General features: G+C 39.1%; 1 protein-coding gene and 1 non-coding gene across 2 annotated transcripts; both read left to right on the top strand.

The window, feature by feature from the left end:
- Positions 1 to 87: 87 nt before the first annotated feature.
- IL22RA2 (interleukin 22 receptor subunit alpha 2) lies at positions 88 to 20,214 on the top strand. The gene is made up of 5 exons (XM_041745673.1): positions 88 to 148; positions 3,562 to 3,697; positions 6,019 to 6,197; positions 18,151 to 18,320; positions 19,477 to 20,214. Exons 1-5 carry the CDS (start codon positions 88 to 90, stop codon positions 19,624 to 19,626), a joined length of 696 nt encoding a protein of 231 aa, XP_041601607.1. The 3' UTR covers positions 19,627 to 20,214.
- LOC121485919 lies at positions 16,412 to 16,575 on the top strand. Its single transcript, XR_005986423.1, has one exon. It is a non-coding gene; the product is annotated as a U1 spliceosomal RNA (small nuclear RNA).
- Positions 20,215 to 22,988: the final 2,774 nt, after the last annotated feature.

Here is a 22,988-nt window from a genome sequence, read left to right as displayed (position 1 = left end):
GCATGAGGATTCTTCAGTTTCCTCTTCTGTCCAGAGCTGTGCTCTCAGTGAAGGGACCACTGGCTGCCTGACAGTCGCACACCAACCATGATGCCTAAACACTGCTTTCTAGGCTTCCTCTTCAGTCTCTTCCTGACTGCTGTAGTAGGTAAGTGCTTCACTTCTTTTTAATTGCTCATGATTTTGTCATCTGAGTCTGCTCAAGGGGCTGTTGGAAATGGCACCAGTGCTTTTCTGGGCTTTGTCAAATTTTCAGCTTTCTTCTGTTGTGAAATGATCAGAACAGACATGGGGTCGATTTCTGTGTGCAGCCTACATAACTCCACGTGGACTTCACAAGGAGCTGCTAAAGAGGAGGCGCTCAGGAAACTTCAAGGGAAACTAGAGCACAGTAGTTATGAGCAGGCTCCTTGCCTGACTACCTGAGCCTGGATCCCAGATCTGCCATTTACTATCTAGGAAACTTAGGGCAATTGACTTTACCTACCCTGTGCCTTAATTTCCTAGTCTGTAGAATGGGGATTGTAAATCGCCGTGAGGATTACGAGTTAATATGTACTCAGTGCTTAGAGCAGTGCCTGGCACAGAATGGAGACCATAAACTTCATGTGAGAATTTGCTGTTGGTCTTCACAGAGAACTTTTCAAGAGCAGTGAATATCTTGTCACCCCAAGATACCTCTGATCAAGGCCATTACATTCCCCCAGTGAAAGATAGCTACCTGTCAGCGTGACTTAACAAATGTTCCCAAGACTATACAATTGCTCAGAGACTGATAACATGAAAACAATTCAAGCCCTCATCTTTCAGAAATGAGTGGATTTGTGGGGCACCAGGTTGGCTCAGTGGTTGAGCATCTGCCTTCAACTCAGGTCATGATCCCAAGGTCCTAGTATTGAGTCCCGCATTGGGCTCCCCACGAGGAGCCTGCTTCTCCCTCTGCCTATGTCTCTGCTTCTTCCTCTGTGTCTCTCGTGAACAAATAAATAAAATAAAAAGAAAGAAAGAAAGAAAGAAAGAAAGAAAGAAAGAAAGAAAGAAGAAAGAAAGAAAGAAAGAAAGAAGAAGAAAGAAAGAAGAAAGAAAGAAAGAAAGAAAGAAAGAAAGAAAGAAAGAAAGAAAGAAAGACGGGTGTGGATTTGAGTGGACTATACCTTTGGTCCTTGGCAATAGAAAGGACTTGTTTAGCAAAATATAGCAGGAATTCAAGCACTAACAAAATGATTCTGGCTCTACTTGCTACAGCCCTGGAACTTTGGGCAAGATCCGCAATGTTCTGAAGGCTCAGCTTCCCCATGTGTAAAATGTACTACTAAAAATTCCTACCTTATTTGGTGGTCATGAATATGGGATACTGTGTAAAGCTTTCCACACAGTGCCTGATACATGTTTCATGTTCATATATGCTCACTGATCAGTGAGTGCCAGCCAGAGGAGGCGGAGATGAAAAGGAGGAGAAAGAATATCCTCAGACGCTCATTGCTTTTTTTTTCCACGTCTCTCCAGAGGCTTTGTTCTTGGTTTCTGCAGTGGAGGGGTGACAGGCAGGCTCTGGAGTCAGGTGCCTGGTACAAAATCCGCTTCACCAATTTTGTCTGTCAGAGGGAGACATCAATAGTACCTTTTTCATAGAAGAGTAGGGCAGATTAAGTGAGTTAACACAGGTACAGGCCCTCAGTGGCTGGTACCCGGTGATCTGCTTTTATTGGTGGTAGCAGTGGTGGTGTTACAAAAGTGAGAGAAGAAATCCAGAGACAGAGGGGATAAAGGACATTGAGCTGACCATCCCTGGGGTGGCACAGGCTCCAGGAAATTGTATTCATCACGTCCTGAGACTTCTGGAATTTTTCTGTACTGCATAGGACAGATCCGGTAGTGATTTTGGTGAGCAAAATCAATGGTGGCAGTAGACTCCAAGTACACACCACATTTGATGCACTGAAGGAGTTCCAAAAAATAAAAATAAAAGCAAACAAAAACCAGACAGCTCCCTTCAATAGAATAAAACAAAGCTTGAATGTTCCGAACTGAGATTGTGAGCTCAGAAGTATGTTCTCGCTTCTCAAAGATTTTTGAGCAAAGGCTTGAAGTTGGTAAAGAAATGAAGCGTGTGGGATTCCAGGGGAGAGCTAGGACCGGTGCAGGGACCCTCAGGTGGGAGCACACCCGGCGTGGTGGAGCAGGAGAAAGGGGGCCACCCTGGAGTCAGGGGGCGTGGGGTAGAAGATGAAGTCGGGCAATGATGAGGATATGTTTCCTGACGCCCTCTCCTTCTGCCCAACTTCCTATCCCTGATGAGAAACCCCACACTTGCTGGGAGGCAGAACTTCTTCACCCCTGCCCATCTTAGGCTTTCAGCTGGGACTCATTAACAAACACATCACAAGGCAGGAACCCACGCGAAGAGTCACTCACATGGTGCTTGGTATTCAGCTTCAACACAGAGCAACACGTTTACAGGGACCCGACGGGCCACTTAGGCGTCCAACGGTGGCAAACTGTGGTAGTAAGGTCAAGGACCTGACGGGAGGAACTGATGCAGGAAGGTTTGTGTGCAGACTCCTCTGGTGCTGTCCTGGGCTGAGAAGTCTGTCTCCAGTAAAAGGAGAATTAAATCCTGCCTTCAGGCAGGCAAACGGGAGGATATTGAGAGTTTTCCTCTATGTGTTGCTTCTTCATTGCCTTCAGCTCACAGTATTTTTTCTGTCAAAGAGGCCTATTTTGGAGTGACGTATTCTGGTTTCCTTCAGACTCTAGAATAAAATTTTGTCAACGTCTCTTGCCTCCAGGGGACTGAATGCAGATCAGACTGGGTCACTCACTCAGTGATTAAAGGAAGAAAGCACAAGCCGTGCCGGTACACAATGATCCCCTCTCCTGCCACAATTAGTGTCGAGATTCTTTTCAGAAACACGACAGCGTCTTGGGTGGTCTCCCTTGATAGCGTGGACGGATTCATCTCAGCAATTTTGCTTGAGTTCCTGGAGCCAGGATGCAAGCTGGCAAGTGCAGCCAGGACTGGGACTGCAGAGGAATAAAGCCAGGTCTGCTGGGACAGGTTGGGGACCAACGAGGCAACACCCAGCAGTTGAGCAAGAACCTGAGAAAGGAGAAACCTAGTGCTGTGCTGAGGTCTTAGGACCAAAACTGATCCCAGGCAAAATTTCCCCTCAGTGTAGCAGTAATATAATGGCTCCTAGGAAGGGGGGCAAGTGGCCTTGGTGTGGGCTTTTCATGTTGGTCATTACATTGCATCACCATCTTGGGCGGGACTGAGGACAATATTTTTTCACTGCTACTTACTCCATCTGGAACTCGGGAATGGACTCAGAGAATAGCATGTTTTTATAGTCTGGGACACAGTTTTTCTGGAACTTTAGCGTGCATAAAAATCCTCACATTCAAGATTCAAAATGTTGACTTCTGGGCTCCAGGTCTCCCAACTGCACTTACAGCAACTACTTTAGGAAATCCTCATGCAAGAATCACACTGCCAAGTATTGCTAATGACAATGGTGCCCATGTCAATGTTCAAAGCTTTTCCTTCTCTTTTTATTTTAGAAACTCAGTCAGCCCATGAGTCTCTGAAGCCTCAGAGAGTACATTTCCAGTCTCGAAATTTTCACAACATTTTGCATTGGCAGCCTGGCAGGGCTTGTACCAGCAACGGCAGTGTCTATTTTGTGCAGTATAAAATGTAAGTAATTTGAGCTTCCTCCAGCTGATGGAGATGGCCACTAGAATCAGATGTTCTAGTATGCAATGGAGTGTAAGGATCTTTTTTCAGTTTCAGAAGGGTTAAGAAGAAGCAGAGGTAGGAACAGGAGTGTCCTGTCTCCTTGAAGTCTGCCTGGGGACACAAAATGCATGATGAGGTGCAGTCTGTTGGGGAGATACTTCATCCTTCAGAGACCCAGGACCGAGACATTACAGGCTGAGCCTTTGGCTTCACAGTGGACCCTGGCACATGGTGGACCTTGTACATATCTACCTAATAAATGTTGGAAGCAAATTGCTTAGCACATAATAGGTACTCAACCAAGTTGATACGATTGATAGCTGAAGAAGCAGCTGTGTGACATATGGAGATGAGTGTACAAAATGTATTTTAAATTCAAAAGTCATTTTTGACAACTTAGAAAAAAATTCTTTTCAAAACCAAATACTCCTGTAAGCATGAACTTAAATCTGAGCATGCTATGGCACATTCCTCTCTGTGCTCTTCGGCAGCTTTTGGTGGATTATTGCCAAAACTCAGATATGATCAATTTCTTTCCTAGGTTGAAGCCTGGAAACAGAAGCTCCTGATTTGCAAATGACAGGTTTTCCCACCCATACATTTTTGGGGGTTTACTGAGGCTCCACCTTCTCTTCCATAGTTTGAAATGCTGGCTGAAGGATAGATACTGAGACAGGAGATATTATGGTTTTATATTCACCATTTTTCATTTGAAATTCAGAAAATCAGATGTAGCTGTGGACCAAAATAGCAATTTTTATTCCACAAAGTCATCCGTGTCTCTCTAGCACGGGGTCAAGTTCAGATGTTACCATTAACTTCTTGCTAATATCACAAGAACTATTTCCAGAAGTTTCTCAGTCTTTAACTGCTGCTGCTTGTCTCAACATATTTTATGTAGCAACTGTAAAGTTTATACATCTTTACGATAAAGCTTTCTCCATTCTAAAAATAGATTTGTGCATAGTTGGAGATACTCCATCACATAGAATGCAGGCATTGGGTTTTTTTTTTTTTTAATACTTTCCCCTTAGGTAACATAAATAGGGCCTATTTGTGATCCAGTGTTAAAAGTGGATGAGAAGTTGTCTAATGAAGATTAAACTTTAGGGCCCCATGGGAAAACTTTATACTTGTAATTATTTTTCTTAAGGAGGGTTCCCAAATTCATATGAGATTCAGAATACTTGGATCCATTCTCCTCTATCTATGTGCTCAAGAGCACAGTGCTGATATATATTTTTGAAATCTTTCACTTTGGTTCTATTCCATTCATGTGGGTCTACTGTTAATATTGGTCCCATTTGAGACAGGACAAAAAATGAAGTATCACATTACAAAGGGAAGCCAGCCACTATAGCTAAATTCAGCTAGCAGAGACAATGTCTCAACAACAAATAACAATGAAATAACATCAAATTGTGCTCAATATATGTAATGGTTCTGCTCTGATGATATCCTTTGGTAAAATGCCACTGGTGGCATCATAGAGTTTACAGAGCACAGACACCAGAGATATTCCTCATTATATGGCTAGAAAGCTAGATTTCAAGTCTTTCCACAAATATTTTGGGCAGACTTTCACCCCAGCTTCTAAATTCTACTCTGTTCTCACCATCATCTTATTGCATCCTGTCTGATTTCTAACAGGAAAAGAAGAGAAGCATTAATCTTCCCTTTTGCTGTTACACCATCCCATCTCTTTGGCTGAGTCAAACTATCTGCCTCTTTCCCTCATACCTTTTTTTCATAGGTTCCCCTCCCTCCCTCCTAGTTCCTGATTAAGTACTCCCTGACGACAACCCCTGCTCAATTTGCGACAAAAAGACTGACCAAATATGTTGGGTAAGCAATACCTGGGATGAAAAGTGGTAGCGACTTCTCAGAATTGGCCCATTACTCAACAGCAGGCTGATGAGAAGTGAAGAAAGCTACAGGGTCAACACCTCAGAAGCATTAATGATGTGGGAAGCTACTGCTCAAAAGTGGAAGTTGGTTCACATACCAGAAGAAACACTTTGCTAAGTATTTAAAACCCCAAAACCCTTTTGTTACTGATACAGAAGGTGTCAGGCTTGGGTTTATCTTTCAGCAAGATAACGCTTTGATTAACAAGAATAAATTTTTTTTAAAGATACTTGAGGGTAGCCAGAAGCTTTCACAGAGGTACTGATGCTAGAGGACAAATCTCAATGAATCTAAAAAATTCATAGATTGAAAAATGGAAGACTCCTTCAATGGGGGAAAAGAAAATAACTCTCAGATCTTTGTCTTTATAGGTATGGACAGAGACAATGGAAAAATAAAGAGGACTGTTGGGGTATTCTAGAATGCTTTTGTGACCTTACCAACGAAACATCAGATATACAGGAACCCTACTATGGGCGGGTGAGGACCACCTCCGCTGGGATCCACTCGGGCTGGACCATGACACAGCGCTTCACCCCATGGTGGGAAAGTGAGTTCCATGGAGTTTCTTTGCATTTGCTCTTCCTGCCCCCTAAGTAGTCCCACAGAGCAGGCCCTGTACTTTGCTGAACTCTATGGCATCATCTCATTTGACCTAATTCTCACAACAACCTTAGAAAATGGCTTTTGTTATCCTTCTTTTGTAGCCCATGAAACCAAGGCACTGAGGCTCCAGTGGTTGGGCGGGTCTCATGGCTTGCACAACTCAAGTCAGGGTTCATATTCTGCTGCATCTGACTGCAGACCCCACAGTGTAGCTTGCTGCCAGACTTCTACCTCCTAGGAAGAAAAGTAGTTTCAGATAGCAGAAAAGGAGTCCTTTCCTGAGCATGGGAGTTAAGTTCCTGGAAATATTCCTCAGAAGGATTTTCTGTTGAGGAAATTAAGACTTTTTATCATCTCCCCAAAGGGGAAGCCAGAGGTTTACTCTTATATCCATTCCTCAGTGACCTACATTCTTTTTCTAAATTAATCATAATCCTAGAATAATCTAAAATGTAAATTATAAAATAAACCATTACCATGTAAAATAGTAGACAAAAGGGAAAAAGAAAAAGAAGTCTTAAATCTATAAATATAAAGATATGCATAACAAAACAAAGAAAATATGGATATTTACTGCAGTCTTCATAATCACCACTAGTCATGAAGCCATAGTTAATATTTATAACTTCTCTCAGTATTAACACAACATTAGTTTTCTTTCCAGCTAGTACTTTAGCTCTTCACTCTCGAGGAATTGGGGTCCTTTTGGTCTTTCTTGTATTAGTTTAACATAACCTGACATATCATAGAATATAGAAGCTCTAAGAGGCACCCCGGAGTTACAAAGCATACTTCTACTTGGTCCTGTTGTATATATAGCAACTCTTCTTCCCCTTGATACTCAGAGCCAATTCCCCTGGACAACACAAGGACCTTGTTTTCTCCTTGTTGGTTAAATGGCATGAAGAGCTCCAAACAGTCAGGAGGCACTTTGACTTCCAGTTCTTTGAAACTATTGTTATAATCAAGTATGTGGAAAACAAACCATTTCATGAGTTGTTCACCATGTCTAATAGTGAGAATAGTGAGCCCTCCAACTTCCACTTCTTATATCCTAAACCAGTGAATGCTGTCTGTGAAAGAAATAGCACCATATATTGGTCACAAGATTAGAGCATATATCAGTTCATATACAACTTTGACAGATCTTGTCTCTCAAACTGAGTTTCCAAATAGCCACTTTTTCTTTTGATAAAGCCTGGAATTTCTAAGTGATGGGCTATATGGGAAGGCCAAATATTCTTGTGGGTATGAGACTAACTTCACCTCTTCCATATTAACTTGGTTCTACTTTCATAAGCAATGTATTATCAAGTATTATGCTCATGAATAAGAGAGTCACTACATTCACATTGAGGTGGTCAGGGGCACTGCTGAGTAGAGAAGCACTGAGGTAGAGAAGACAAATCTATAACAAATCTATAAAAATGTCTATTCCACTGTCTCTTGTCCCCTCATTGTTAGAAGGGATAAAAAATATCTACTATATAAAGTGAACTATCCTAGGGGTGCAGTATTGATCCTCCTTACAGGGAAGTTGGACTCTCAATAGTGTCAGTCCAGCCTTGGCAAAAGGAATTCAATTCATATTGTAGAGTCTATATATAGTCTCCATCCCTTTCATAAAGTCATTTTGTTCATGAGCCTAAGGAGCAAGCATGGGGAAATAGGCTTTCACTGCCTCCACATAAAGTTTTTGAAACAACTTTATTGAGATATAATTGACACCCCTTTCAGTGACCTATATAATGTGAACAATTCAGTGGTTTTTAGTTTATTAATAGATATTACAACCATCACCTACAATCTGTTTTAGGATATTTTCATCACCTCATAAAGAAACACCATACCCCTTGGCTATCACCTTTATATTCTCTCATTTCTCCAGCGCCTTAGCCCAAGGCAACCACTCATCTACTTTCCGTATCTATAGAGTTCCCTGTTCTTGACATTTCATATAAATGGAATCACATAATATGTGGTCTTTTGTGACTGGCCACATTCACTTAGCATAATGTTTTTAAAGTTTATTCATGTAGCGTGTATCAGTACCTCACCTCTTTCTGTGGCTGAATAATATTTCAATACGTGAATGCATCACATTTTGTTTATCCATTCTTCAGTTGACGGACATTTAAATTGTTTTTACATTTTGGCTATTATAAATAGTGCTCCTATAAACATTCATATAAACATCTGGTGCTCAAATAAACATTTGGGTAAACAAATGTTTTCATTTCTCTTAGGTATAGGAGTGAAATCCCTAGGTCTCATGGTAACTCTGTGTTTAGTCATTTGAGGAACTGCCAGACTATTTTCCAAAGCAGCTGCAACAATGTATATTCCCTTCAGCTGTATATGAGGGTTCTGATTTCTCCACCTCCTTACCTGACTTTTTGATGATAGCTGTCTTCGTCAGTATGAAGTGGTATCTCATGTGGGTTTGATTTGCATTTCCTTGATGATTAATGGTATTGAGTATCTTTTCATGTGTTTATTAGCAGTCCACTTCTGGCCAGTACCATCATGTCATGCAGAACCTTCTGGAAACCAGGCTTCTTTTTTCCCCCCTTATGTTAAGTGGTCATAAGGGATTCTTCAAGATGCCAACTATAGATGAGGAAGTAATAAGACAGTAGCCTCTCAGTTGCACTGAGAGGATAAACCACCTACTTTCGTAAATTAATTTGATGTTTAGACCTGCTAGAGGCTAGACTCCTATAATCCATTTCCATGTAATGTTGGCATGTTTTTGTGTATTTTATGACTTTATGTATCAGAGAACACCCAGTTTATGATAGGAAACTCAGGTCACATGGCTCCTTGATATCCCTTAATTCAAATATTCAGTTTTTTTTTTTTAATCAGGGCTCAGTAACAAGGAAATCTGGAGCTTTTTCTCAAAAGAAAATAAACTATTTTTTAATAGTTATTTTCTAGAGAGGGTATGACTTTTTTTTCCCAAAAAAACGTGGACTTAGAATTTACACAGTCTCTAAATAGCATCCTGATATGCCACAGATAATTTGAAGATTGTTGGATTTTTTGGATCATAAAAGACAAGTGGCTGAGCTCCTTGTTTGCAACATGAACTAGTTAAGAAGTCTGTCATTTAGTCTGGGCCTTCTCAAAGCTGAAAATCTTATGGGCTGCTTTGCAAATGGGTAACACAACTAAATGTGGTATGTGTCTTACAAAATACATACAGGCCCAACAAATCTAGTGAATCTTTCTCAGCAGCTGAGGATGCAAAGTGAAGCAACTTTCCTTTCACTCGAGAGGAAATGTCTCAATAAACCCCAGAGGAAATTTAAAATCCAACATTCTGCTTCAGTGTACCTTACTAAAGTATCTACAGTGCCTACAGGACTTTAGGTATACCAAGTTCATTCAGTATCATGTGATAAATTCAGTGGACCAACAAGATATCCTGTGGTACAAAGATTAAAGATTCTGTAGACTATCTGTGACAGATCCAGATGACAATGAAAGCCAAGTGAAAGGAAATTGTTCTGATGCTTTCTAATTATTGGACAAAGGAAGGAAAAAATTCTCCAGTCAATAGCTATATTGATTGGCTCCAGAACATAGACACTGTAATTGAATACCAATACCCTATGGTCACCACCTGAGTATATTTACAATTATCCCTTGTATTTATTCAAGATTCATCTTTTTGGGAGAGGAAAGCATACTTCAAATAAATGAGTTAAGTGGAGAAGTGATGCATCTTACTACCCCTGCATTTTTTTTTAAGATTTTATTTCTTTAATCATTAGAGACACAGAAAGAGAGCAGCAGAGACACAGGCAGAGAGAGAAGCAAACTCCATGCGGGGAGCCTGATGTGGGACTCGATCCTGGAACTCTAGGATCACACCCTGAGCTGAAGGCAGGCGCTCAACCACTGAACCACCCAGGCATCCCATCCCTGCACTTTGAAAGCTATTTTTGAAGGACAAATTTTGTTCAAAAGAGAAATTCCATGGATTCCACTTGGCCTTTCATCCCATAATAACTTCCATGTCACAGACTAGGAAACCCAAATGGAAATGAATTCTGTCAGTTGTTGTGTATATCTTATTAAATTTACTTTTATTACATGACCACTATAAGAATGCACTATAAGAGGCATTCTGAATCCCCAGAGGTTATCATCTGCTCAGAATCAAGGTCCCATTACTGGCCAGAGTCTGTACTTAGCTTTCTCATATTCCTAATTATCCTCTGGAGAACAATGAAAGAAATTTTATCATAAAACTGGTAGCATTATTTCTTCACTTGCTTTCCAAATCTCACCCTAGTGATTTAACTAATGCAATGCCCAATTAAATCCAAACTAATTAGTTCATTCCCAGAATGCTAGATGCTTTGGAATTTAGAAAAGGCCATCTTTAGTTCTGCAAGTCTTCAGCTAGTAGGAGAGTGGAATGGAGATTGAGCGAAAAATCTATGGCATCCTGCACAGTATTTCTTGAAATAATTTGAGATTCAGCCCAAATACACTCCACCAACAATTCTCTGGTTGAGGAAAAGGAGACTGTATGACTAAGCTGGTATATAGCAGTGAGGGGAATTTGCAGAGTAGTTTGATTACTGTATTAAAACATTAAAATCCAACATAGAAATGGGGTCAAGTTCAAATTTATTCCTCATACAAAGCTTTCTTGAGTGTGATCCACGGGCTAGTTGGTAAGATTAGCCAAAGACATAGGCTGAGATGAGCTGAAGCTTCAACTCAGTTAGATTTTAATTTAGATGGTGTTGCATTAAGAAAGGTTTGAGTTCTTTTCATATGACTGTACCACGAAGGAAAAAAAAAATCCCAGAACTAAGAAAGCCTTCTGCCTGGACCTCTTAAGAAGAATAAGAAAGCAATGTGTAACACAGTCAAAACTGGAGCCACTCTTGTTGAAGGGATAGTGAGAGCCCTGGCCCACTTGCCTATTTCCTTAGCTCCAGCTAAGGAAAGCTTCTCCTGCCACAAGTTCTGAGGCTTTCTGAACAACAAAAAAATTTGTTTTTAAAAACATGACATCCTATTAAGACAACATGTTCCTAGAGTCTGATACAGGTCTAATGAATCAACTGGCTGCACTGACTCACCTGAGACCTGTTTCTGAACATTGGGGTGTGGTTTTAGGTTAAGGGTGTGGTTTTAGGTTAAGAACATCTGGCTTGGTATCTATGTAAAGACAAAGCAACATTAAAAAACTTCTTAAGTTGAAGCAGCCTTTGAGCTCTGTATGATTTTGGTATTACCTAAGACCATATTTTCTTGAATTAAAAATAGCTGTGGAGTTTTGAGTGGGCCTGATTTTCTAATGGAGTGACTTAAGGTCAGATTAATTCATCACCTTGGCTCCATTCATCCCACAAATATTTATGAAACACTTCCTATGCTCTGGGCATTATACGAGGTCCTGGGGAGAAAGGAGCAAGCACAGCAAACACAAAGAGGTTTCTTTCTTCATAGAGAGATTTTGGTTTAATAGGGGAAGATAGACATTAATAAAATAATAATACAAACAAACATAGCATGATGCAGGTGGTACAAAAGAGATCAATAGTGCTAAGACAGCCCTGGACAAGGACAAGAAGGGACCTGGTTAGGGATGTAGGAAAAGCATCTCTGGGGAAATGACACTTGAGCTGATATCTAAAGATGATATGATATGAACAGTTAACTAGACAAAAAAAGTTGGAAGACTTCCAGGCAAAGGGAATAAGGGAATAGCATTGGCAAAGGCCCTCTGACAGGAGGAAGCAGGACAAGTACAAGAGACTGAAAGATAGATGCATGGTAAAGAAGAGCAGGCAGGAGGACTGTGAAATAAGATGGGACTGGAGAGATAGATCAGGAATGAAAATTTTCTATTAAGGAGTTATGATTTCTTCCAGAAAAATATAAAGTAATTTTTAAAAAGATTTATTTATTTATATTAGAGAGAGAGAAAGGGAGAGTGCATGAGTGAAGGGAGGTGCAGAGGAGGAGAATCTCCAGCAGACTCCTTGCTGAGCATGGAGCTGGACATGGGGCTTGATCTCACCACCCTGAGATCATGACCTGAGCCGAAATCAAGAGTCGGACACTTAACTGACTGAGCCAACCAGGCACCCCTGGAAAAATACAAAGTAATTTTAGTCAGGGATGACATGATCAGATTTGTGTATTGAAAAGATCACTTTGGCTATATTTGACAGAAAAAAAAGAGATTGGATACAGGTAGGTAAGTTAATGAATTCCTATAAGAGTCTGTAAGTCAGGATTTGGCTTGAATTAGGATAATGGGAAGGACTATAGAAAATTGATCATTGAAGAGATACTTGGTAGGAATAATTGGGCTTGGTGACAGGTCACATACAGAAATAAAGAAGAAGGACATGTCAAAGACAACCTCCAGGTTTACGGCTTCCATAATTAGATGAATCACTGAGATTTTTTGGTGAGGTTTGATGGAAAAAGACCAATTTGACAGAGTACAGAGTATTAGAAATTCAAGATCATAAGTTAATTTTGACTATGTTGAGTTTAACATGCTTTTCAGATATCCAAGGGAAATCTCTGTGCAGATCCAGGATTCTATTAGACACACATTTGTGAGTCATTTACATAGAGTACAATGGGCATTGATAAGATTGCCTAGGCAGGAAGTGATGAGGAGTGCTGTGTAAGGCCAGGTGTTGAAAGAATCCCAACAAAGGATGCCTGAATAGGGAAGATAAATCTCAAAAGGAGACTGAAAAGAAATAACCAACAAGGTAGGAGAAAGCTAGAGGATATATTTGTGAATGCTCCAGGGAATGAATGTATCAAGGAGAAAGCAGTTGAGTAAAATAGCCTTGTGAGGGCAAGTAATCTTAAACTGTTCATTGTAACAATCACAATTCAGTGCGTAGGTCAAGAATGGTCCTCAGTTACAAAGCTCAGCATCCTAGATCACACGCCAGGAGCTCCTGTGATGCCTGCAGCCAGGCTCACTAGTACTCTAGGCCAATATTCGAAATATATACTTCACCTGTATTTAAGATTCAGTGTCACACAAAGGAACCAAATCTAAGATAATGAAGGTATACATTCAAAGGACAGGTTTTGCATGCACAAAATTAAAAGAAAATTCTTCAATAATGATAACTTGGGCCAGAAGGGATAAGGATTGGTCAGTTTACACATAAATATTTTAGTGAAAAAATATATATAGTAGTATTTAATCTTGCCAGTATTCATTCTTTAACTAATGTCTGCCAATTGAAGTAAGTCTAAACTCTGAGTCACATTATTAAAAAAGGGCGGATTTTTTGTGTGTGTGCTAGATATATGACAAGAATGTTAGAAATACATTTTTTATCCTGGAGAAAATTAAACATTCATTAAACTAGCCTACAAATCTAAACAATAACTCATTCTTCTCAGCTTGCAAGGGATAGACACTAGAATTTGGAGCACGGAAATCACAAAGAGGATTAAATGCCAACTACTTCACAAAATTAAAGTGTAATCAAAGGGGAAATCCTTCATCTTCAAGCAATCAGGCAAAATTTCTGACATTTGAAAAGTGAATTAACAACTTTCGTTTCAGATTACATGGGGTGAGGTGGGGGTTGGGAGATTGCGAGGGTAGAAACTGTCCTCTTCTAAAATGCTTACAAAGTCTGGTAAAACATTACACATTCTTTTAACCCTGCAGAGGAATATGAAAGAAAGTAAAGGAAATCTCCAGGAACCAAAACAAAGTAGGTGGAAACCGGAGGGGAAACCAGAGAGTAAACAAGGTGAAGACTTATTGTCCTGAGAGGATTTTCCCAACTGAGTAATTAGACCCTGAATAGTAACAGTCATTCCCAGGGCAAAAGATGAAGTGTAGGCCAGCACAGAGTGAGGAGTTACAACTGGTACTCTCACAAAGTCTTAGACACTTGGAAGATCCCTATAAATAAAAAAGCAGACTAGGAGAAACCCTTCCAAGAAAGGAAACAGAGGAGGGTGTACGTTTCTGTCTTGACTCTGTTAGCAATCCGGTGTTTCCTAAATTCATAAAGGCTTGAGATTCAAATATATCCAACTTTTGTGTTTCAGAAAAACACCAGCTTGAGGTGGTACCAGGTTGATGGTGCCACAGGATAGCTTGCAGATGCAAAACCAAATACCAGAGTTCAGAAGCAACACAACACATATATGGTCATTTGATTTGTGTCCACAGTAGAGTTCAGTGGAGTCACTGTGATCTAAATGAGACTAAATAAAACAATAAATCTTGTTCCCCTACAATCCCCATTTACAAAATCAAGTCTGGCTGACTGAAAACAATAAAACTCAGCAGCTGTAGCTTATGGGCCAAAGTACTTGCTTCTATTTTTGTAAATAATATTTTATTGTGACGTAATCACACCCATTCATTGACATTTTGCCTGTAACTACTTTTATACTGCAAGCAATAGCAAAATGGAGTGGTTACAACAGACACACATATGGCCCAAAGGCCTGAAGTATTTATTATCTCTCCCTTTACAGAAAATGTTTGCTGACTACTATTCCACAAGATAACACGGGAGAATATTTTCATGGCTTTGGGATAGGCAGATCTCCAAAATCACTAATGCTGAGGGACATAACTGATAAATTGGACTACATTAAAATTAAGAATTTCTGTTTATCAAAATATACTACTAAAATGATGAAAATGCAAGTCACAGAGTGAAGTTGTTTACAATGTCCTTGATTAAGGACGATGTTCAGATGTATAAAGACTCTTACAAATTAAGAAGAAGAAGATTAGACAACCAATTAAAAAATAGGCAGAAGACATGAACAGCTCTTTGCAAAAGAGGACATCCAAATGGCCATTAGTCTTCAGAGAAATGCAAGTTAGAAACACAATGAATTGGTACTACACACTTGTCAGAATGGCCAAAATTAAAATTTCCTAAAAAGAATAATGTCACTTGTTACAATGTGAAATATAGGAACTTTCATATACCACTAAAGGAATATAAACTGGTATGTCCACTGAAACAACGGAAATCTTTATAAAAGCTAAAACTATATAAAAAAACCTAAGTCTGTGAATAAATTATGATATTCATACAATTAAATACTACATAGTAATCAAAAGAACAAACTCTTGACACAGGCAATAATATGGATGAATATATATGTATGTGTGTATACATATATATGTATATATATATATAATATATAAAAATATATATATTAGTTTGCTAAGGCTGTCACAGAATACCATAGACCACCTACTTAACCAACAGAAATTTATTTTCCCACAATTCTGAGGTCAGAAGTCCAAGGCCAAAGTAAAGGCAGGTTTGGATTCTTCTAAGGCCTCTCTCCTTGGCTTTCTTTCCATGTCCTCACATGGTCATCTCTCTGTACTCATGCATGTCCATGTCTTTTTATAAGGACACCAGTCATATTGGATTAGGGCTCACCCATATTATCCATGAAGCCAATATGACTTCATTTTATATTAATTTCCTCTTTAAAAGCTCTATCTCCAAATAGTCATATTCTGACATATTAGGAGTTAGAGCTTCAATTTATTAAATTTCAGGGGACACAATTCAGCTCATAATTTCATATATATATGAAATTTCACTATATATACATATATATACATACATATATATATAATGAAACAAGGCAGACACAAAAAAGTGTATATTGTGTAATTTCAAAAACTAATGTATATGGGGGCATCTGGATGGCTCAGTAGTTAAGTGTCCAACTCTTGATTTTGGCTCAGATCATGATCTTGGGGCCATTGGATTGAGCCCCAGGTAGGGCTCCATGATCAGCATGGAGTCTGCTTGAGATTTTCTCCCTCTCCCTCACTCTTTCCCTCTCCCCCTGCTCAAGTATACATGCTTTTTTATTTTCTCTCTCTCAATAAATAAATAAAATATTTTAAAAAATAATATAGAGATGGAAGTCAGGACAATTGTGGTTATCTTCTGGGGTTAAGTAATGGGAGAGAACATGATGGAAATTTCTGGGCTGCTAGAAATGTCTTGTTTATTAATCTAGATTACAGCTATTCAGGAGTGTGTATTTTTAAAGATTTGTTGAACCATTGATTTATGATTTATTTATTTGTCAGTATCTATCTTACAGGTCAATAAAAGTTTATTTAAAATTTAAAAATTCATACTTACCTGGCAGGACAGATAGCATGATCATGAAGGTAGTTCTCTCAGGGTGAGGCTCATCTATTGCATTCAGGTCATTCTGACCCCTGCAATTTCCTCAAGCACAGGGAATTCAGCTGTACAATTTCTGTTGGTAGAGGACTATGTTCCAAGTTTCTTCTGATTAAAAAAAAAGAAGAAAAATTAAAAAATTCAAACAAAAGCCACAAAAAAGAAAATTGTCAACTTTAGACATGTGCTCACAATAAAAACACAAAGGGGCAGATCATTTTAAGCAAGTTGTAAGAAACCATCATCTACCTGACTAGCCTTTCAAGAATTTATAATAGGGAAGGCACATAGCAAAATAAATAACTTTAAAGACATAACAGAGGAAATAAAAGCACAAGCAAAGTACAAAATATTATTTGGGGGGGCCAGGGAGATTGAAGAAGACCCAAATAGAGCTCATCAAAATGAAAAAAAAAATCACTGAAATAAAAAAATTGAATATGGGAATTTAATGATCAATTTAGACATGGCTGAATAATGAATCAGTGGACTGGAAGACAGGTCTGAAAATAAATTCTAACAAATGTTGAATTGAAATTCCAGAAGATAAGCTTACATATCTTTTTATGTACCTATCTGGCTATCTAGCTGCCTAGCTATTATCTTTCTTAGTTAATTTTCAAGAATTATAAAAGATATGAAACTAAAAACTGAAAACATGTAATGAATACCAACCAAGAAGACAACAATATCCATTAGATAATTAATTCCACCTAGAACTACTGTAGTTAATCTGAAAAATTAAAGTGACAATTTATCTAATTTTCTTTCCTAATTCATAATGATTTGGTTAATTCTCTCTCTGAAAGAAAAATTAAAGTGACAATTTATCTAATTTTCTTTCCTAATTCATAATGATTTGGTTAATTCTCTCTCTGGATCCTTCCCACACTATTTTATTGCATATAATATAATCCTGTTGAGGGGTCCCTGGGTGGCGCAGCGGTTTGGCGCCTGCCTTTGGCCCAGGGCGCGATCCTGGAGACCCGGGATCGAATCCCACGTCGGGCTCCCAGCGCATGTCGCCTGCTTCTCCCTCTGCCTGTGTCTCTGCCTCTCTCTCTCTCTCTCTCTCTGTGACTGTCATAAATAAATAAAAATAAAAATCCTGTTGAATGAATTTTTTTAAAAGATTTTATTTATTTATTCACGAGAGACACAGAGAGAGAGATAGAGGCAGAGACACAGGCAGAGGGAGAAGCAGGCTTCATGCAGGGAGCCCAATGTGGGACTCAGTCCTGGGTCTCCAGATCACACCCTGGGCTGAAGGCAGTGCTAAACCACTGAGCCACCAGGGCTGCCCCTGTTGAATGAATTTTATAACAATTTATCTTCAAATGATTTAAAGCTGCTTTGAAATATTGCAATTTTAAGAACCTACAAAATATCTGTCCTTCTTTAAGATCTCCAAATAACTTTTCATGCCTCGTTTCTCAAAACAATCACTATGGGCTGGGGAAATGATTGATAAATATCCTCTTAAAGCTGAATCAGAAGGTATCTGTTTTTTCAAAGAAAAAATGATCTTTAAAGAAACAGACATTCATATTTCAGGTGTCAGCAGTATCCTTTCATAATGATTTCTGCCAAATCTCTGAATTTAATAGTGACTTGTTATGTACAATGTGTCCATGTGAAATATTACACTTTTTAAATGATTTGTCAAACTTTCCTATTTTTCTCCAGCAAAAATAGATCCTCCAATCATAAATATAACCCAAGTTAATGGATCTTTGTTGGTGATTCTCCATGCTCCAAGTTTACCATATAGAGACCAAAAAGGAAAAAATGTATCAATAGAAAATTACTATGAGCTACTATACCGAGTCTTTATAATTAATAATTCACTAGAAAAGGTAAGTTCAGGTGAATAGATAAGTTTGGTATTTTTCTTTTGTTCATTTGAGTAACATTTTAGCTGTAAAGTATGTCCTCTCTTTTCCACTCAATCTCCTCTTACTTTTCTTTACCTTTTTTAGTTCCTTCTCACTTCCACCCTCATTGATGACAATTGGCTCTCGGCATCATCATCACATCTCATGTGTATGGTGCCTTTGTTGTACTTGTCTCCACTTAATCTTGCTTGCATATCTAAAGATTGGTGTTAACAATATTTGATTCCATTTGATGACCACAATACTCATTTTTATGAATTTTACACACACTTTTTGAGCAGCGTTTGGATCACAGCATTCTGTATTTATCCCAATATTGCTATAATATTTTAATCCACCATCAGTGCCTTTACCTTGTTTGATGCTTAATTGAACGCTCCTTTTCAGTGTCCATCTAAGACAAGATTTCTTTGGTTGTGAGGAACAGAAACCCATTTGACCTGTTACAAATAGGAAAGGGGAGGGGGGAAGGGAGGAGTTTTATTAGGAAGTACCAAGTGATCTTAGGGACAGGCAGAAGCAGGAAATTAAAGGAAGGACACATGGAGAAGCAGGTCTTAAAGGATCCCAGTCCACCTCTCTGGCCACAAGTTGCGTATTGACAGTGGTTTCCAAGTCTCCTCTAGTCTCCTCACTGTACAGTCCAAATTCTTGAAAAAGAGACTCTGGCCACTGGGTCAGCCAGTGAGCAGCCCTCATGTCACATGTACATAACAATGACCTGTCCCTTTATCAGGCTCTGAACGAGGACTCTGGGGAAGGAGGATGTGTCTGGGAAGAAACTCTATAACCCGACTACTACCTGAGACCAGGGACAGCTTATTAATTTTATCAAAAATAGAGCAAATCAGGCAGCCCGGGTGGCTCAGCTGTTTAGCGCCTCCTTTTGGCCCAGGGCATGATCCTGGAGACCCGGGATTGAGTCATGCATCTGGCTCCCTGCATGGAGCCTGCTTCTCCCTCTGCCTGTGTCTCTGCCTCTCTCTCTCTCTCTCTCTCTGTGTGTGTGTGTGTGTGTGTGTCTCATGAATAAATAAATAAAATATTTAAAAAAATAGAGCAAATCAGTGACTAACCAAGAACCATTTACCATCTTATTTTTCCTCTTTATGTATAGGAGCAAAAGGTATATGAAGGAGCCCACAGAATTGTTGAAATTGGAGCTCTGGCACCTCACACTGGTTACTGTGTGGTGGCTGAAATGTATCAGCCCATGCTAGACAGAAGAAGTCCAAGAAGTGAAGAGAGATGTATGGAACTTCCTTGAAGGGGTAGGGAATGCCCTACAACATGGAAATCAAAAGCTCTCTGAGAATGAGATGGCTCATGGTTGAAGGATCTCACTGAAAGTTGTGTTTATATTTTCTTGATGCAGTGTTCACCATTAGGTGATCTTTGTTTATCCATTCTTTCTTCCTTCACATTTTACTTGTAAACTAATTTAAGCAACACCCAACACCACTCAAAACATTGGAACTTAAAGAAAAGGCAGAGAAAAAAAAAAAAGAAAGAAAAGGCAGAGAACAAAGGGCTCTCTGAAATGCAGAACTTTATTTCTGAAGGTAACATCCCAACGACAATCTGTATTGCTCTAAGACAGCTAAATAAACATTTAAGGGCCAAGGTAAGGGTAGGCATTTAACAAAATATTGTTGGATTAATTTTTTTAAGATAGCATTATAGATGGAAGCAATCCTGAAGCCATCCTTTCTCGCTCTCTATTGAGACAGTTAACATGACATAGATAGGCCAATTTATACATAAAGGGAACTTTTACCTGAATGAATATTTTCCCATTCATTTCTTATTTCATATGAATATACTTTTTCCTACATTTCTATTGTAAAATATTTCTACTTAATGAACCAATATTTTCTTTTACATTCTGTTCTATGTAAATAAAAAAGTATTTTAAAAAACCTCATGATCTCTGGATTAATATCTAGATTAATATTGATAATAACATCTAAATATTAAAGGAATCCTCCACAATACAATTTCCCTCATTTAATACATACATTAAGGTTTTCTTTTCTGTGTTTGTTTGTTTTTTAATGTTGCCCTAAAATAACTTATCCTTATTCTCAAAATCAAGTAAATATCTTTTTAAGAACAAAGTAAAAAGAAACTTTGACTCCAAATTATACTGTTCTACTCAACCCTCCTGGGCAAAGGGTCTCTTGCTGGTAATACCTCCATATTCTCTATATGCAAGGATGTTATGAATGACATTTTGACTTGGGGACATGGGGGATGGTTAGGGATCAGATAAAGAGGTTGACTTGGAGCTAAAAGCACACCGTGGGTGGTAGGCTTATTTGGGAGAGGGCCTGGAGTGGGCAGATATTATAAGGCCAAAGAAAATCCATCAGTGACCTCCCAGCAGCTCTGCTGTGTCCTGGCAAAAGGTCTAGGGCCTAAGCCTCAGTGTAGGCAACAAAGAGCTGCTTTCTTCACTTTGGGCTTAGTCTTGTATGTGTGTTTAGGGTTGGCTTTCTTGTGAAGAGATACATATCAGAGGATATTTTGTACAGTTCCTCAAGAAAACTGGTCCAAAATGTGATAAAAATACAGTTAGTGCTTCTGGTTATATACAATTACACACAATGATAGATGGCTGAAAAATTACTCAGAATTGCCTGAAGGGGCAGAGTAACAGAGCAAGAGCTAGAGAATTCATTTTCTTGCTTTCCCACAGGGTCAGAAAAAATAAATTTGAGCATAGATCTAGAGACAATCTCAGCCCCATACTGAGAACTGACCATAAAAATAGGTGAAGGATGGTCATTTCCCCAGGGACATCTCTCCACAGGTCTAGGCTTCAGTGTGTGTAAGTCTGCATTGGTACATACATTGTATCTTTAACCCTCACGCCTGTCCACAAGGCAGTCATGATTATCATGAAATAGATGGTCACTTACTTTACAGGCAAGCCTCTGAGAAGTTGTGATTTGACAAGGTCAGAGACCATATCTATCTGCTCCACAGCTTAAGCACTTTATCAGACCCTCTAGAACTTCCTCTGGGATTTTGTACACACAGATATCTCTTTAGTCTCCTAAATTAGTTTTTCTTTTTAAAGACAATTTATTTGAGAGAGAGAAAGAGAGACTGTGTGTGTGAATTGGGGGAGAGATAGATGGAGAGAATCTTCAAGCAGACTCCTTATTGAGCGTGGAGCCCAACTCAGGGCTCGATCCCATGACCCATGAGATCATGACCTGAGCCATAACCAAGTTGGATACTTAACCAACTGAGCCACCCACACACTCCTCACAAATTCCTTTTTCAAATGTCAGTTTCATTCTGTTGAACTTCAGGATTTTCTCTTTTTTTCTTTGATGTCATTCGGTATATTGAAAGACAAGTATTGACCATTAGGACAAGAGAGCAATGGGGGCAGAAAGATCTGATGGGACAGCTGTGCAACTGGGTAGCCATCTGCTTTCAGGGACAAATAGAGCAGCACCAGTAGTACTTGTTTGCCAAAGATGGTTGGGAGGTATGTATTCAATGGAAAGATCTCTTAGTCTATGCAGTTGTTAGCAAACATTCACTGGTATGTTCCATCTCCAAGTTGCCCTGAAAGCTAGTGTCAAAAATTTCTCTGGTATCTTGATTCTCAAGAAGAAATTCAGAAATTCATTTTATAACAGAAGACCCAATGTTTTCAAGGCAAAAACAAATCCAAAGAAACAAAACCCAACAATGACAACAAAACAAACTGATGAGTTGAAAAACTGATTTAGAATGAACTCTAGACAAATCTTTTAAAATGATAACCATAGAAATTCTTACACCAAACTATATGATTCCCTTTAATTATGTGTCATTTACCCAGAGGCATAAGTGAACTGGGAGAATAGAATATTTTTTATTGTTTGGGTGGACTTCCTTTTGTTTATTTTACTTTATTTTTTTAATTTAACTTCAATTTGCCAACATATAGTACATCATTAGTTCCAGATGTAGTGTTCAATAATTTATCAATTGCATATAACACCCAGTGCTTTTGTTTATCATGCTGGTTGGGACCACATTCTCCAGAAAGGAAAGTGAGCCTCTGTGTCTCAACAATAACAAAACTCACTACATAGCCCAGTGTTTGGTGTTGTCCACATTGAGCAACTGAAATTGATCTCTACAGAACAGGAGTGATCCGGAGAGATCTTGACCCCAATGACCCAAAGATGTTGATTTTTTTAAAAAGCTAAGACCTCAATCCGTTTCAGCACTTCAATGATAGTTAGCCTTTCTTTACTCACCTCCTGGACCTGATGTGGGCAGGGGCTGGTCCATTGGGCATTGCTTCCCCTGTCTAGGGCTTCCTCCTTTCTAACCCCCCCGTTGGTGACTGAAAGCAACCAGGAGCTGGCTCTGCCAGATATTTGCACTGGGACTTTTTATCTATCAAAGATGAATATGGAGCAATATACTTTGCCTTAGGGAAAACTAATTCCAGACATTCTGTGCAACTGGAAATTGATATTTTAGGCAGAAAGGCCCTGTTCCCTGCCCTTGAAACCATATAGTACTCAAGGCTGATGATACTGGAGACAGGTCTGTTTAATCCTATTAGAGCTTTAGGAAGGTAGGAGATGGTGAAAAGAGGCTGTACAGCAGCTAGGG

Source organism: Vulpes lagopus, chromosome 2, assembly GCF_018345385.1.
Source record: "Vulpes lagopus strain Blue_001 chromosome 2, ASM1834538v1, whole genome shotgun sequence".
NCBI classification, from domain to species: Eukaryota; Metazoa; Chordata; class Mammalia; order Carnivora; family Canidae; genus Vulpes; species Vulpes lagopus.
Note: the sequence above shows the minus strand (reverse complement) of the source record. Positions and strands in the feature narration are given on the sequence as shown.